This window comes from Acipenser ruthenus, chromosome 16, assembly GCF_902713425.1.
Source record: "Acipenser ruthenus chromosome 16, fAciRut3.2 maternal haplotype, whole genome shotgun sequence".
NCBI classification, from domain to species: domain Eukaryota; kingdom Metazoa; phylum Chordata; class Actinopteri; order Acipenseriformes; family Acipenseridae; genus Acipenser; species Acipenser ruthenus.
This window is the reverse complement of record NC_081204.1, coordinates 32292833-32309307: the sequence shown is the minus strand read 5'-3', so window position 1 is coordinate 32309307 and position 16475 is coordinate 32292833. Positions and strand designations below refer to the sequence as shown.

At 38.6% G+C, this 16475-nt stretch overlaps 1 protein-coding gene across 5 annotated transcripts in view; it reads right to left on the bottom strand.

Moving 5' to 3' along the window:
* Nucleotides 1–7220: 7220 nt before the first annotated feature.
* Nucleotides 7221–16475, bottom strand: part of LOC117412419 (glutamate receptor 3) — an 82331-nt gene continuing 73076 nt past the window's right edge. Inside the window, exons 14-16 of one of the 5 annotated variants that reach the window (XM_034020827.3) lie at nt 15911–16025; nt 10073–10320; nt 7221–9179 (exon numbers count right to left, since the gene is read on the bottom strand). In XM_034020827.3, the coding sequence (XP_033876718.3) occupies nt 10075–10320; nt 15911–16025 (361 nt within the window). In that variant the 3' untranslated portion in view covers nt 7221–9179; nt 10073–10074. Of the gene's footprint in view, nt 10321–11920; nt 12092–15910; nt 16026–16475 lie in introns of those variants that run through there. The other 4 variants (XM_034020828.3, XR_004545926.3, XM_034020829.3 and 1 more) reach the window with 4 other exon arrangements.

Genomic DNA, 16475 nt, shown 5'->3' with positions numbered 1-16475 from the left:
CGCAGCGCCAAACAGAGGTCACCTGCGTGTTAACTCAACTACACAAGCGGTTTGAGGACTTCGCAATGTGACGGCACTGTCTCCGGACTTTAGGCAGTCCTGCAGCTAGACAAAGACTTTTCTGAGCAAACCTTTAACATTCAGAAACCCCCCAGAACCAATCTGAACTGCAATACTAACAGTTTGTTGTTCTGCTAACGTCCTCTAAGATACTTACATGTGCATTAAACAGCATTGAACATACTTGTAGTCTAATTGAAGCTGAATATAAATAGACCGTCGAGAAGCCAATTAATAGAGTCAGGATGCCAATCAGGTGGATTAAAAGATGCATGACAGCGCAGAAAAAGAGTTGGTCTTCATTGTCGATTTCCTGTGGGGGCTTACTCTACCCCCTTCGTTGTTCAGGTGACGACCAAAGTGTAGCGTGAACAGAAAAAAGACCTGTTTGATAGGAAAGCAACTCGTCTGCTCTGCACAGGGGCCGCAGTTCTTTAGGTTTATTTTTTATGTATGCACAGAAACAATGACACATAGAAACATTTAGCACTAGTCAGGGATTATTTGAAAATAATAAAAAAAGATTTTCTTCTTCTCTCTCATTCTTCAAACTGATCCTGTGTCCCTGTTGACTTCATGGTAGAGGAATAATAATTGGCTTCCAAACGCCATCCTGCTGCCTTCACCATCATCACTCTTACTTAAAACAGAAATGTATGTAAATGCAGCATGTAGCAATCATTGGACCGGATTTACTAATCTCCATTTGAAATCGTTGTGTTATATAAACTGTCAATGTAAGCTATTAAAGGGTAAGTAGCTTAGAATTACATTTTCATGGTTAGACACAGAATAGAATATCAACAGGACCACCACCAGCTCTCTGTGTTAATATTTAATGTCAGCATTGTATATCGAATACATTTTCCAAATCCTCTCCCTTTTAATATTCATTCCATTTAAGGTTGGGTTGGGTCCCACCATAACACGTAGCAAGGGCATATTTAAATCAACTAGAAATAACTGATTCTAGTTGGGGAGGATTTTAACCTTTTGAAGCTGTTTATTGGCATTGTGAATTTAGCAGACAATCGCTCATGTGATAGTTTAAAACTACCAATTTTGAGCGTGTTTGGTGGCTCTCCCTTTCACCCGTTCGTTCCTTTATTTTCAAAGACTCGGTTAATTTACCTTATAATCAATGACAAGATAAATCTTCCATGGACATGAGATGGCACCGTGGGATAATTTGTTAGCATGCTGTGCTGGACCTCCTTGTGGTACTGGGTTCAAAGCCAGCTGGTTCCTCCCTTTATTTTCAAAATGGTTAATTGACCTTATAGTCAGTGTGAAACTCAGTTTTCATTGTAAAACTCTGGTGGTGCAGTGGGCTAATCCCATAGTCTTCTCTTTCTGAAGACAGCAGTTCAAATCCAAGAAATCTGTGTTTCACACTGACTAAATTGTCAATCAACAATTCTTTGAAAATAAAGGAAGGAGTCAACTAGATTTGAACCCAGTACTTGAAGGACAGCAACACAGCATGTTAGAGAATTAGCTCACTGTGCCATCTCACTTGGTTTTTTCATTGAATATATAGGAAATTAACAAATTCTTTGAAAATGAAGAATCAATCAGCTGCATTTGAAAGCCCCAATCAGTGTATTAGCCCATTGTGCCATCTCACTTCCATGGAAAATTGCTTTTTCAATGACAATAAGATAAATTAACCAAGTCCTTGAAAATACAAAAAATAAAAATCAGCTAGATTTGTACCCAGTCTTCCAAGGAGGAACAGCATAGCATGTTAGTGAAATAGCCCACTGTGCCATCTCACTTCTGTGGAAGAACTTGTTTTTTCATTGGGTATTTAAGAAATGAACCAAAAAGCACCACCCCTGCCGCTGCTACATTCCTGCTACAATTAAATGTGCAATAGCATTGATTGTTACATTTTGTTTGTTTCTTTTGACTTACACTCTGAACAACTGGAGCTCGGAATTTGGAATCAGAACCGTGTTATATTTCAATCCGTAGACTGACTTTGCATTCTGTGAGCAGGTCACAATGTACCCAAGTGCACTATAGATCCTTTCACTAATGTGAGATCGATAATTGACCAACTATGAAAAAGGGAGAGATTGGCTCGAGCTTTTAGAAAGCTGTGAGTGAAGCACCCCCCATTGATTTATATTGGTTGGATTGTGCCTACCGAAGCAAAATAGTTCATATTATTCATTTGAAAACAGATTGAGTGTTAGTGTCTGCAGAGTGTTCCGTAAAAAAAGGTCGCAGGGGGTTGTTAGTGGAATCAATTCAAATCAATTTACGTCTGCAGAGAGAAATCAATTTTCATTGAGCCGTGCTGGAGAACAGGACTGCAGCCGTCTCATGAACTGAAGTGTGTGGAGAAATTGAACATGCTCCCGGGGTAAAGAGATTTGCAAAGATTGCTGCTACTGCAGCAGCTTCTCTGGAGAACAACACCCATGTGATTAAAACTGTGCTGTCAAGTTTTACAATCTGAAACTCGCAATGAGAACTAAATGGCAGTCAGATTAGATTTATTCTTGCGTTTGCTGTAAATAAGGACTGCAGCAAGTCTCCTCCTGGGACCGTGCTAATATGGTTCAGAAAGACTGATATTGTCAGGTTAACTTCACGTCAGGTCCTATTCTGTCCTTCGCGGACTCTTTTTTGGCTTGCTGAAAATAAAAAAGTCAAAACCCAGCTAAATAGTTTGAAGGTCATTTTCACTTACTGTATTCAGCTGCAGTGCCCAGTAGGCAAGACTGAATGCCTGAATTATTAATGTACTGAAAAAAAGAGACACATTCAACCTAATGGAAATCCCAGCAATGACCAGCACTGGGCTATACTTGCCAGAGCTGGCAGTCATATTGGTTTTTAAATGAGCTTGCTGGTTCAGCTGGCTGTGCTGGTTTAAATAAAAATAGTCATTTTAAAGCCCTGTGTAACATTCGGAAGGCAATTTATTCTAGTGTATAATTGCTGTACACCTGTGTTGAGTTATTTTATACCAGCCTGGCACCCAGAAAACAAACCATTAAATGTGTTTCCAGTTCCCAACTTTTGCTGGTTACCAGCTCAGGGTTTCACATAGAAAAATATGTCATGAACGGCACATCTTTTAAATAATTGATTTAAAAAAATGCTCTGCGGAAAACCTAATTACACTCAATGAATGGAATGCTTAACATGCTCAACACACAGCGATGCCCCGTGATTTGTACTCTTATTAACAGTTCTAAGGGTAAGTATCAATGACCTGTTCCTTAATGCTGAGCCAGAAGACACAAAGACCCCATCTGCTGCAATACTCAAGTGCAAGCCCTGGTGATAGTTCTAGCTGGTTAACTGATGGCATCAAGGGTTTATTGAGTTGCTGTTTGCAGGGTAAGAGAGTGGGTGAAGTAATGCAGGACACCCCAGAGACATTTCACAAACCTTAATACTTCCCTCGAGGCCGGTTTTAATGTAACCCTTTCACGCATGGTGACCTCATATTGGGACGGATTAAACAAACTCTCTTTAATGTAACCCTTTCACGCATGGTGACCTCATATCGGGACGGATTAAACAAACTCTCTTGTGGTCTTCATATGGAAGATGCAGACGCATGACGACTTCATATGACGATGCCATTTTTCCCTGTATAAAGCAATGGAAACAAATTTAAAAAATGTTTAATGAAAAATATATTATCAACATGATTTTCAAGAGGGGCCAATTAATAACTAGGTCGCAAAGTGATTTCTAAAAGCTAATTTTGGTCACTAAGTATATGACTTAGAAGAAAGGAGTCGTTTATTCACTTGTTGAGCTTTAGAAATATAAATCAAGTGATGTTGTTAGAGTAATCAGGCTTTAAAAATCATTTTGAGACCTAGTGCTTATTTTGCCCCTTTTGAAAATCATGCTCTATGTGTCCAAAACTATTTTTTCAGCTATTTTCAATATTTCATGCATGAAAGGATTATGTAAAAAAAAATGTATACATTCCTTTGGGACTGTGTGTACAGTCTAATTAATTTATAATTAATGTAAATTGTTTTCCATTGGTATTGCTGTTTCCTAAAAATTGATTTGTTTGGGCCTCAACTGTCAATCAAAGAGGAATGAAAACAATGAAGAGAAATGTTTGGGGTCACAAGAGGACATTTCATTTCTTCTGTAACGAGCCCTTGTCTTTCTTATTTTTTCTTGTGTTTTTGCTGCTGATCATTTTCCTTCATTAGTACTAGCTAAACTATCAGTGAAGCTGGCCCTGGGAATGTACATTTCTGTGGTGGGGGCTCTCTCGCTATTCCATTGCTAGATTAAGATTGTATTCATAAAATCTTTAGGAATATGGACAGATAAGGCAATAAAACCTTTCAAAACAGTTTAGTCAAAGGGTTGGTTAGTTGTTGATTTATTTTAATACTATATAACCACAGGTTTTATGACTTTTGGCTGGCCCTGATAAACACTCATTGGGGACTACCTCATGTTGCCTTAACAGTATGTGAAACCAGTCATCACAGTTTTAAATTATGGGTTAATTATGTCATTCAAAGTGATTAAGAAAGTTAATAAAAAATGATTTCCCCGGAATATCCCAGTGCAGCGCAGAGGGGTTAAGTGACTCATCCCAACGATCACACAATAATCATTAACACATTAGAATAAGTGTCAGTAATTCAGATGCAATTAAAGGTAAACTAACATGCTGAAGTCAAGCTGACAAACAGCACTTTCACTACCTGCACCATAGTTGCATATCACAGTGGTGTAGGGGAGCAGAAACTGCAAGAACAGAGACTTTGGTTTGGACAAATTAACAGTAGTTGAAATGGGAACTATGCGTTTTCTCTGATTGCAATGCGTGCTAGTTGGGGTAGTGATATTGTAGGTGCTAACACCACTATACATTGAAAATGTGTTCAGAACAGACTTAGCCATAAACTGAACATTTGTAGATGTCTTTACCATATTGGTTTCACACTGGTCCAGGATTGCACAGAAGATGCAGGTTGTGCTCTTTGTAAAGCGCGGTTCAGCAGGCTGAGCTGTGTGCTGACTGTCCTTGAGCGATCTGACCCTTTAATCTGGGATCCCAGGAGGTGATGGTGTGCAGTGCCAGACAGCCTCAGGAGCACAGGAACACAGGCAGCTAAACATAGGGACGAGGAGGTCAGAGAGGACACCTTGACCAACTTCCACTGCCAGGCTGTACAACCTTCTACATGCCTTCTATAAAAAAATTTTAAAAAACTAGAAACGTAAGCAACTGGCTGAAGGTAACATTTTAAGCCATTTTAATCTTGATCTGAGTTCAAGGAGAAAAGTGCTTTAAAATGTTTCAACCAAGCAGGGTAGCTGCATGGGAGAGGTAGTAAACCTGGTGATATTTATAATTTCCTGGTTAATTGGGAGAGAAACATCCCGTGTGTTGGTGTAATCAGTGTGGCCTGCAGTGTAACAATGATGTACAGTGTGACAGAATGTAGAAGTCCTATATGTAAGTGGGTCAAGATAAGAGATACTCGCACAATATTGTGCTTCCAAAGACACCTGTAGATTTTTGTTTGCAGAAGACATCCCTATAATTGCTAATAATTTCTAGTAATTATGGCTGGTATGTTTTTCAGTGTAGAAGCTCATTATTTGAGCTGCCCAGGAGATTAGAATGGATTCTGCCTGTGTGCAGTAGGTATCATCAGGATTCCATTTATAGTATTGTTATTTCATGGTGACTGTGCAGCTGCTTCAGGTTGTTGGTATTGATAAATTTTGTATTGTGCAAATCACCAAACCGCTCGGCCCCTGTGTTTTCACAAAGTCTGCCCTGCGCTCTGGCTACCTCCTCTGTCATACTGTCTAACAAACACGGGACAAGAAACACACTCATTCACAGCCGGGGCTGACTGCTGTATGACTAACTCCCCTTAGCTCCCTCTCCTTCACAAAACAGTCCAAACAGGAACTGCCTTTCCCTGTCGACAGCAATTCGCAAACCCCCCAGTGTACCATTAAGCTTTCGTAGTGTAATTGTCATCCAATTAAAATCACAACTAAAATTGGGAGCAATTATACTTAATGGTTGTTGTTCTTAATAGATTCTAATTTTAAACCTGTTTGAGGTGCCTAAGTATTTTCACTGCAGCGTTTTGTTGTCCTTGATGTTTCTTTTTATTTCCTTCATTTTTTCCCCCGTTCCTTGTTATTCACAATCATCCTTTTTAACTGTAAAAATAGTTAAATGTTACATAGACTTACACAAATATTCCCGGCTCAAGTTTCCACACCTGCAGCCCCAGTACAAGTTTCCATCATACAGTTTTATGGCTGCAGTTATTCATTTGTATGCTAGAGCTGATAGAATAAGTACTATAGATTTTATAAAACTGTCTTTAAAATGCCCAAACAAATGCAATCATATTTCACTGATATGTTCAGACTAGAGGACTACTTAACACTTACAACCAATAAAACACACAGGGCTATTTTTCAAAGCATTTACGTCAGTCTTTTATTAATTCCTATTTTTTGAAAGAGGTAAAATGCCTGTTCATTTTACAGAACTAAAACCAAGCAGCTGAGGCATACATATGTCAAGTCCTCCTAAGCACTTTCAAGGTCTTTTGTTTTTTTATTTTATAACATTAACATGTTTTTTTTTTCTCCTTTCATAATAGGAGTTAATCAAAGAATGGAGGAAACACTTCAAAAAAAACATGTAGCTATCAATAGTTAACAAAAAAAAAAAACCGTGTCATTTAAAATGTAAAATAAGATTGTGACAGTACGGGATATTTGTTGTGTTTGTGTCGATTTGTATCTATTGCTTTTAACAAGTATTAGTTATTAGATGGTAAACAAGTACACCAGAGCTACATACAGGGTTAAATGAACTGTCTTTCAGTTCCTCATTCAATACTGCATAAACGTCATCGCTCATATCTAAACTAAATGCAATGAAATGTCCACTAAATGTCCAAGTACATTCTGCTGGGTCACCATTGTTAAAGGCAAAATGCGGCTGGTGGGAAGCTGGTAATTGTTACATCAAATAGATCTGTTCCCATGTCGGTTTACTCCAGACCCACCATGCCGGTCATTGGCTGCTTCCACATTTCATTTGTTAGAAGCAGGCTGTATTAGAGCACTCACACACACATTCAGAGAACGCTTAGCAAGAAACACAAGGACGCTGCATTTTCTATACAGTTTATTTACAAAATGTATTAAAATTCTTTGTACAATACCTCATTAATGGGGCTTTATCATTTATTTATGTTCTCACATGCAGTTTTATTTATTTTTTTTCTTTATTATTTTTATGCTTTTATAATCGCTAGGCTGCTTGGCAATTTTTCTTTTCACTGAAGTGTAGTTACAAAAACAAAACAAAAAAAGTCCTGGAGTTACTACTGCTGCCCTTCTGCAGCGTTAAGTAAATAGCAAGGATTGTTACGCAATCACCACTTTGTACATGCAGTTTTAAAAGTAAGAAAAATCTAAACAAACTCCCACCTGAAAAGCTTTTGCTCTCGTGAAATTTGTTTGAACAAGTGTACAGTTTTCTTTACATTAAATTCTTTTCATTTATTTCTAAATTGTTTTCTTCTTTTTTTTTAAAAAAAAAGTTTATAGAAAACTATCTTTCTGCAATATTTTTGAGTTATATTCATAAAGCACAGTTTCTTTCTTTCTTTTACATTTCTTAAAGACAGTGGAATCCTAGTTTTCTTTGAGAAAGTAAAACATATTAACAGGGGTATCTCTAGATTGAAATGTGTTACAATTTCCTTGCCTCCTTGCCTCCTTGTTTCCAATATTTGCCAAATTTTGCACAACAAAAAAAACTTAACACAGCTTGATTCAGAAATGTCCATCTTAAAAACAAAAACTAAGATCTAAAAATTTGTAAAGGCATTGGCAGGTCTTTGTAGAAATGAATTTAGCACAAGTATTGAACTCAATGATAGCTGGCAATGGGAGCTCTACTGCTCTGTATCCCAAGCATTGTAAATTGTAACATGGTGTGACAAGTGCTTAGGAATTGGATGTCGCTTTGTTCTTTCCAGTATATATCCCTTGTCTTGTACATTCAAATGACCTTTCATCAGCGCGACTGCCAGGAAGAGAACACTTCACACTATAAAACCATATGCTGTCACATTAGAGGTAATTAATATGCAGGTGCTCTTTTGAACAGTCTGTTTTAGTAACTCACAATTATGCCTCCCCCCCACCCTCCCCCAAGAATTGATATTAGCTAAGTAGCTATCTGGCACAAAATCAAGTTTGGAAATTGCTTTCATGACAAATGAATTCCGTGCACTCCTTTTGCAGTTGGCTTTACTAGATGTAAACAAAGTTGCACACCTTTTTCACACATACAGTTTTGATAGGCAATTTCTATACGGTCAGCAGGACATAAATTCTTTGGGTCTTAAATAAAACATTTTTTCCCCACTTTTTAACATTAGCTTTGTGCTAATACATTTTAAAAGCAACAACTGCCTGAAGATTGGTGTCCTGTTCTTTCGTGAGAGAAGCACACCAACAGAAATTCTATTTTGAATGTAGTAATGTGAAACAAAAATGTGGAACCTAGAGCATTCTGTAATACACCACATGTTGCCTTGCCTTGCCGAAGGGACGTTAAAGTCAGCAAACTGCATGAAGATGAGGAGATTTTAAACCAAGGAAGAAGACTCCCTCCACTCCCATCGTATCTTCTTAACTTAGATATATTCTCCAATTGTCTACATGAACAGCGTGTCCTGTTGTGCAGGGGCAGCTAATGATCACTTTTGTTCTTGAAATAGTTTATCCGAACCAGAAAGTACGATTTCCCATTTGAAGAAAAATGTGTCATTTCTCCATTTCTTTTATCAAGCAAAGCAATATACTACTGTGAGGAGTTGCATTGCTGTTGTGGCTCTGTGAATGATCCATAAGGCACTGAAGGAAGAATTCACTTCTTTTAAATAACAAGTCAGTTGCATCGTCAACGATTATCGTGCCAGGCCTGACACCCAGGGGGAGGGGGGGGGGGGCAGCGTGCAGTGACCGTGGGTTGTCGAGGCCCATGGCACGGCCATTCTCTTCATCGCTCCCAGTCACAGATGTCACCCTTAACGTGTGTGCAGCTGCTGGCCCACCAGCTGTTCAGCAGAGGAAAACAGAGACAATGACCCTCCACCACCACATTGCAACAGAACAGGGGAAAGGGCAAAAGCAGAACAAGCACTCGTTGTCATAATTAATCGCGTTGCCAGCGGTTCTGTCCTGGCTTGAGTCCTGCTAAGACAAAATGGGTCTGGATTGGGTTGACATCAGTGTCATCGAAAAACAGAAGAATACTTCCAGATTTGCTCAGGATTTCCCTGGGTTGGTTAAATGACAAGTCTGTTATCTTTTATATTTATGTTTTATCTGTATTATATTGTATTTTGAATGTGGGACTCACCACTGCAACCCACCTACCAATAAGGAAGATCTTTCCACATGCTATCCCAAGCAGCTGATGTTACCAAACTCTGCCTGACATCCGCTATGCCCAGCTAATTCCACCCCACCACCAAAACACAGGAGCGCAAAGGCCAATACAGCACTCTCTGTGGGCCCCCAGCTAAGAGAGGCAACTAAGTGCAAACCACAATCGCATGGCTCACCCCATACTTCCCCTCCTTCAAGCGGTGGTGCTTTTACTAAGTGAGTTTTGGGTTGGTTAGTATCAGTTAATGACTGTTCTGGCTTGTTCTGGCTTTTACACATTCCATGAAATGGCAGGCTTATTTTATTTAGAAAAACAGTGTTCTGGAAAGCAGTAAGACAGAGCAGATCCAATTAGAAAGGGCATGTTATTGACACACCGCATTCAAGAAAACAGACGGACACTATTAAACGAATTGCAAACAGAAAATGTCTGACACCTAAACAAAGAAACGACAGAAAAACTGAAAAAAAGTAAATTAATAAAAAATATAAATGCCAAGTCAATTATGAAATTTACAGTAAGACCCACAGTACAGGGTTAGTGGATTCTCATTCATACCCCTAGATTTTAACACTCTCTGTTCCATACACGTTGTATCCTTCTCGGTAGGTGGCGAAGTTCTGGGTGTTTGTTGGGGGAACAGGTTTAAAGTTTTGAGTATTCTTTGCAAGTTTCAGGCTTTTGGACTCTGCTCGGGACTTGTAACAGAACTCTATCAAAGCTACCATCATGGCCAGCCCGAGCCCTCCAACAAGAATATAGAAGACTCCAGCCACATTGCTCAAACTCAGTGCACTTGTCTTGTCCTAAGAAAGGTGAACAGAACAGTTAGCATGTCTCATACAGGAAGCAGGGCTTGCACAAAACAAGCTAATAAGAATAAAGCTGCACTCAAACAATAACCCTGGTCTCTGTCCCTTCTGGAAAGGTCTCCCATTCAAATCCCAGTCAAGGCCGACAGCCAAATACAGACCCCTTCTTCATGCTCTGTTTCTAACGCTAACGCTAATGCAATATTGCTACAACCCCCCCACAAGAAAAGGCTATCATTAGAGCTTAGGTTCTTGTCGTGGGATGAAGAGCTGGAAGCAAATATCTAACTGCCAAGTTCCTCACTGGCATTTGCCAATAAATTGGTGGAACCTTGGACTCCTGCCATCTTGCCATCCTCAAGTGGAGGAACAGCCATGGCCACTGCTAGTGTCTGTTGCTGAGTAAAGCTAGTTTGGTGAATGTAGAGGATGTCGTGTTATTTTTCATCTACTCTGATCCGTGGCTCTTTTGAGAGACACCACTGAAAGGAAGGCAGTAACTCACAGGTCGAAACTGACTAAACTGACTCAGTAAAAAAGAAACAAAAAAAAAAAAATTAAAAATGGTAGTTTAATCATATTCTAGACTATCTGAGCACTGAGAAATAATCTTATTTTGTTTTTTAAAGTCTGTAATCCTACAACTCATAAGCAAGCTCAGTGAAGTTCATTAAACCATTTTGCTGCTGCTATCTACCAAATTAATTTATTGAAAATGAAGTTATTAAGAGTTTTACCATTTGCAGTTTAACCCTATGAGGACCGGCAGGTCATTTTAGAGTCAAAATAGCTAAAGGATAACTATCTAAACGCAATTATTCCAGAATTTTATGTTGGAAAGTCATATCTGCTGTGCTTATTTGAACTCAGAGGGTTAAATATTAGGTTTATAACATTCCTTAACATCATATAGTGTGCAAACAAAATGTATTTATTTAGACAATACTATTTCAAACATAACTTCCAAACACACATTGCATTTCACATGGCATTTGCAGGTCAGCTTGGACTAGTTTGTCAGAATAATACATTTTGTTTGTCCACCACACTGCATGAAGTTGAAAAATCGAATAAACGCTGTCCATGCAAATAAGTAACAACGCCAATAAATTGATTTTAATAGCAAACTTGGTAAATAAAGACAGCAGCATAATGGTTCAGAAAGTTAATGGATGTCAAGTATGAGAATGAGCAAGTATGACACTACTCAAGCTTTAAATACCCAGATTATAAAAAATATTAGCATCAGTAATAATTATCTATAAAATTTATACATGAGTTGCACATATTCCCCAGGCATGCTGTACTTATTCCTATAATAATAATAATAATAATAATAATAATAATAATAATAATAATAATAATAATACAGTTTTTCTTAATTGTACATAAAAATACAAACTTGAATGTATCTTTTGGATAATACAATGTAAATAAGTACTGTAACTGGGAAAATAGTTTAATACTTATTGTTTTAAAAAAAAAAAAATAATAACAGTGTTTGAAATTTGTTTTCATTTAAAAACAAACAAACCAAAAAAAGAAAAATAAATAATAAAATATGTTTTCTAAATATTGCTGTTCTTTGCATATGAACAATAGGTCAAAATGCAATTTTGGAATCAGTACAAAAGACCTGCAGTGACTGACCTTACTTCCAGAGTCCTTGGCTCCACATTCACCCTTATCGTACCACCATTTGTTTTTCAGCTTGTCTAAGATGCCTTGTTCACTGAGTTTCAATACTGCAAGGTTTACAGGAGTTCTTCACGTGGGAAATAACATAAATAACATTATATTATGTTATTTTATGTTATTCAATCTTTAAACTACTTCAGTTTTTACAAAGCGATAAAGCAGGGATCCTGGCCAATACAACAACACAGAGTGCAGACAAGCTGTCTATTACCTTTTAAATACCACAGCTATTCTAAGGTGCCAGGGCCTACCCATATCGCTTTGAGTAATCGGCACACACTGTGATAAAGTATAACAAGGAGGGAGGGAAGGAAGTATCAAATGGAACACTGAAACATAAGCTGGTTAAAATATCTACTGCTCCTTTACCAGTTCTTAACAAGTTTGATCAAACGGGAACCCATTCTTGCCAGATAGACAAATGAAAACAACCAGCTGGATAGTGTGCCAGCTGAAGAGAAGGGTAGCCATCGCCTTACAAAAGAAGCATACAGACACCTTCAGAGCACCTCCAGATTCCAGGACACACTGATTGGAACAAACCCCTGGCCTACCTTGGATTGAGGACACTTCATACCACAGGAAAAAGTGAAAAAGTGAGGGGTAACCATGGCATACTGTGGGTTTGTTTGCATAGATGCAAACGAGAAAATAGGTGCCGTGCTAGAGCTTCTGTACCGCAGTCTAGTACCGAGGAAGCAAGCAGTCGTTCAGAGACTTCTGCAGAGCAGCTTCAGGCAACACAGGCTTACATAACAAACTAGTTCACAATCAGTCTGCTTTGAGGATGCTATAGTAACCACTCTGGCATGTAGGATTTCGTTTGCAAGGCATTATGTTATCACCGATCCTCTTAGGATTCTGTTTATTCATTTTCATCTTAAAATTATAAACATTTGCATTGTTAACTCCATGCAACATATTGTATACACCCCATTCGAGCAGAGAAACCCAGGTAAATGTCTTTATGAGATCGGAGTATAATGCTATGTGCATTAAAGAGTATTGTGAGATTACAAGTGTGTGTGTAGCGTGCTTGAGGCAAACAGCAGGCCATCTGGATGAATGCAAGAATGAGAAATTACCTCCAGAGATTTTGTACTCTTTCTTCAAAGTTCAGGTTACTTTGCTTGCTGTTTTAAATAATTTGCAATGTTTTCAAAAAGCAAGAGTCCATTCAATTAGACTGCGTATGAAAATCTCGTTAAGATTCTGCATGACTGTGTTTGGATTTCCTAGATGCACTGCTTGATTGCAGCTAACTACGCAGATCTTCAAAAACGTTTAAAACTAGAACCTCAATCCCGTTTTTGCATCTATTTCCCATTTTTCTCGGGTAGGAAAACACAATCAAAATGATTTGCCATGGGCCTCTTGCATACAATGTATTTTAAAACATGCAGTTAAAAGTATAAAGGTTTATATTTTTTAAAACAATGAATAAACGAGAAACATAAGCAGCATAAGCAATATCATAATGATGTCGGTCTCTCTTGGCAAATTTCTTGGTAAGAAGGTCTGAACTTTGCATGCTTTTGAGGATAGTACTTATGTCCTTCTTACACCAAGGAAGAAACAGCTATACCCAACGCCAACCAGGGGAATAGCCTTTCCTTAGTGATGAGCCAAGTGCTTTAATGACGGAAATGGAAATGGCACCAGGATTGTTGGTGGATCGGCTCATGGGTGATGTTCATAAAATGTAACCATACCTGTTTATTTCCGTCTCAACTCAGTACAAAATGTCAGAAGATTCTTCTATAAATTATAAGGGATCAGATCATCTCCTGAACCCTGACTCCAGTAGAAACCTGCAGTTGTAAATGCCTTGCTATTGAGTCGACAGGAACAGCTGCTGTCGATGACAGGGAAAACCTGTGCTTTTGTTTTTAAATACACTTTCAGGCTGGTTGTTTCCCGTGATGATCTGGATTCCCCCTAGACTGCGCTCGTAGCTTCAGCAAGTAAGCACAGAGATGTCTGTGGAGAGGGGCTGGGAGGAGCAAGCCCGTGCACACTGGGACTTGCTCTCAAGGCTCAGCAGTACAACACCATCTGGCTCCCATCCTAGAGGCTCCCCATGAGCCGTCCCTTCTGCTGCTCACCGGGGAATGAGACTGGAGACGTGGGGCCCATAACTATTGACACCAATCATTTCATATACCGTTCCCCTAGCCTGCAATAAATGTTCATTTTGAATCTGTGTTTTGATATTTTAAGTTCCAAGGCCCGTCTCTATGGGCACTGCTGACTACAGCTGCAGATGTGAGAGAAAAGCAGCCAGCCTTTGATTACTGAGCAGTTGTCACAGATATGCTGAGAAGCATGGCACAAAAAAACATGTGCAAAATGTTTAGCAGCTGTAATAAAACCAGGCTATGCAAAATCATAAGAATGATGAATGGGTGTCAGTACTTATGATGGATTTTTTCAATAAACTCATTTTGAACTGTGTATTTGTAACTGTATTGCTGTTGAAAGCTATTTCTTTCATAATTGATCTGATTATCCAGTAACATGTTCTGACAGCCACATGGTGAAGCAGAAGACTTCCTGTGCTGTAGGGCTTGTGGTCTTATTACACCGCAAGTTTCATCTGTTGTGTTGTATTGAGAAGTATCTGTACATCTGCATGATATAATAGACCAGCAAACATACAAGAGATCTACAGCACAACACAAAGGGCAAAGCCAAGTGATAATGTTGCAATTGCAAAAGCAGATGTAAAGCCTTGTTTTTCCTATAATGCTTCCTGCTCCAACAAAACCAGCAGCCACCTGTCAATCCTTCATTTTACAAATGGAATGAAATTCCTCCTTAAGTCTTATTTTATGACTCATGGAAAAAATGCAATTTCAATAAAGACAGATGCTTGTTCTATGTTCAGGACTGAAACTAAATTACATTTTACTTGCAAATTGATTTAAAAAAAAAAAAGGCTGTCGTCTGCAGACATCTTCTAATCTTATATTCTAAATCCCGGTTCTTTTTCAAAACTTTCGACACTCATACATTAAGGTCATGCAGAATAAGAAAGCAATTCAAACACTGGCCACCCGGTGGCACTGTATGCTAAGTTAAAATCCAAATTATACAACATGTGACTGCTGAGCAAAATGAGAAAAAAAAGTGAAATGGTGTCTAAATAGCATACAATCATGATTATGTGAGATCGAGTCAGAAATTCTGGCTGTATTTTCAATTAACCTCAACTTTTCAATTTCAGTGTGGCTGTCAAGCCTGTGAGATAGAAACAGAGCCGTTGCATTGAAGCTCAATGAATGATTCTCGTGTTCTTCTGAATACCCATTGAACACACACGCACCTTCATGGGTTTCTGGAAAACAGACTGCCCTCCAAATGCATAAAGCAGAGTGAACTTTCCAAACACCGGTGCTGTTCATCTTTGCAGGGGAACATAAAGTTGACCTTGAAATCCATCACTAACTGAGAACGTGTCTAAAGAATAATTTCATACCCCTGCTTGCATGTCACAAGTTCATATAATCTGACCTTAACAACTCTGTACCCCTTCTGTAAATGGATGCAGTTACACATACTGTATAATACAGCTGGAAAACGACCTCTACACACATTTGGTTTGGAAGATGTTTTTTATCTCCCGAATGGCTACACATAAAACGCTCTTCAGTAACACAAACAATCTGTTGGTTCTTTTATCCCCCCCCCTCATCAGGCAAGTAGGGGGTCCCTGAGTTTGATCCCAATTGCTAATGATACTGGTAAAGTCACATCAATGTTAATCAATGCTGTTGGACTAGTGAGTGTTTGTTTGCCATTTTATTATTTTTTTTTTTTTTCGTGTTAACAGCCTTGCCGATTACTCTGCACTAAGGTACCCGATTCTGGTGACATTGAGGCTGACCTTGGAGTCACCTCCCCCGCTGCCGCACTCTCCTTTGTCGTACCACCATTTGTTTTTCAATTTGTCCAAGAGGCCTTGCTCATTCAGTTTTAATACTGCCAGGTTAACAGCATTTCTTGAAACGATAAAACATAGCTTGTAAGAAAATGCACAGGTCTGTGAGAAATCTAACGTATAATAAGAATGACGATTAATAATAATCATAAGAATCATTGTAATAATCATAATATAAGGAGCACGAGAGGACAAATTGGTTAAGAATTTCACGGATATGGAGAGATAAGAAACGCTTGTACAGCAAAGAAAGTGTTAAATATTGGAAAGGTGGCATGGAGGATAACATTGCTCAGAACTGAAGTGTGCGGGATGGGGAGCTTGTCTTTGAGAAGAAAGAAACAACAACAAACACCATGCAATTAACATTCGTCACATGTGACAGCTCAGCTTTTATAAGGTAAATTGAAAAACCATTGAACTGTAAAATGAAAGCGACAACAAACAGTCAGAGAGGACAGCGCACACGAAGGAAAGAAAGAGACAAAAAGAAGAAAGGAAGGAAGGAAGG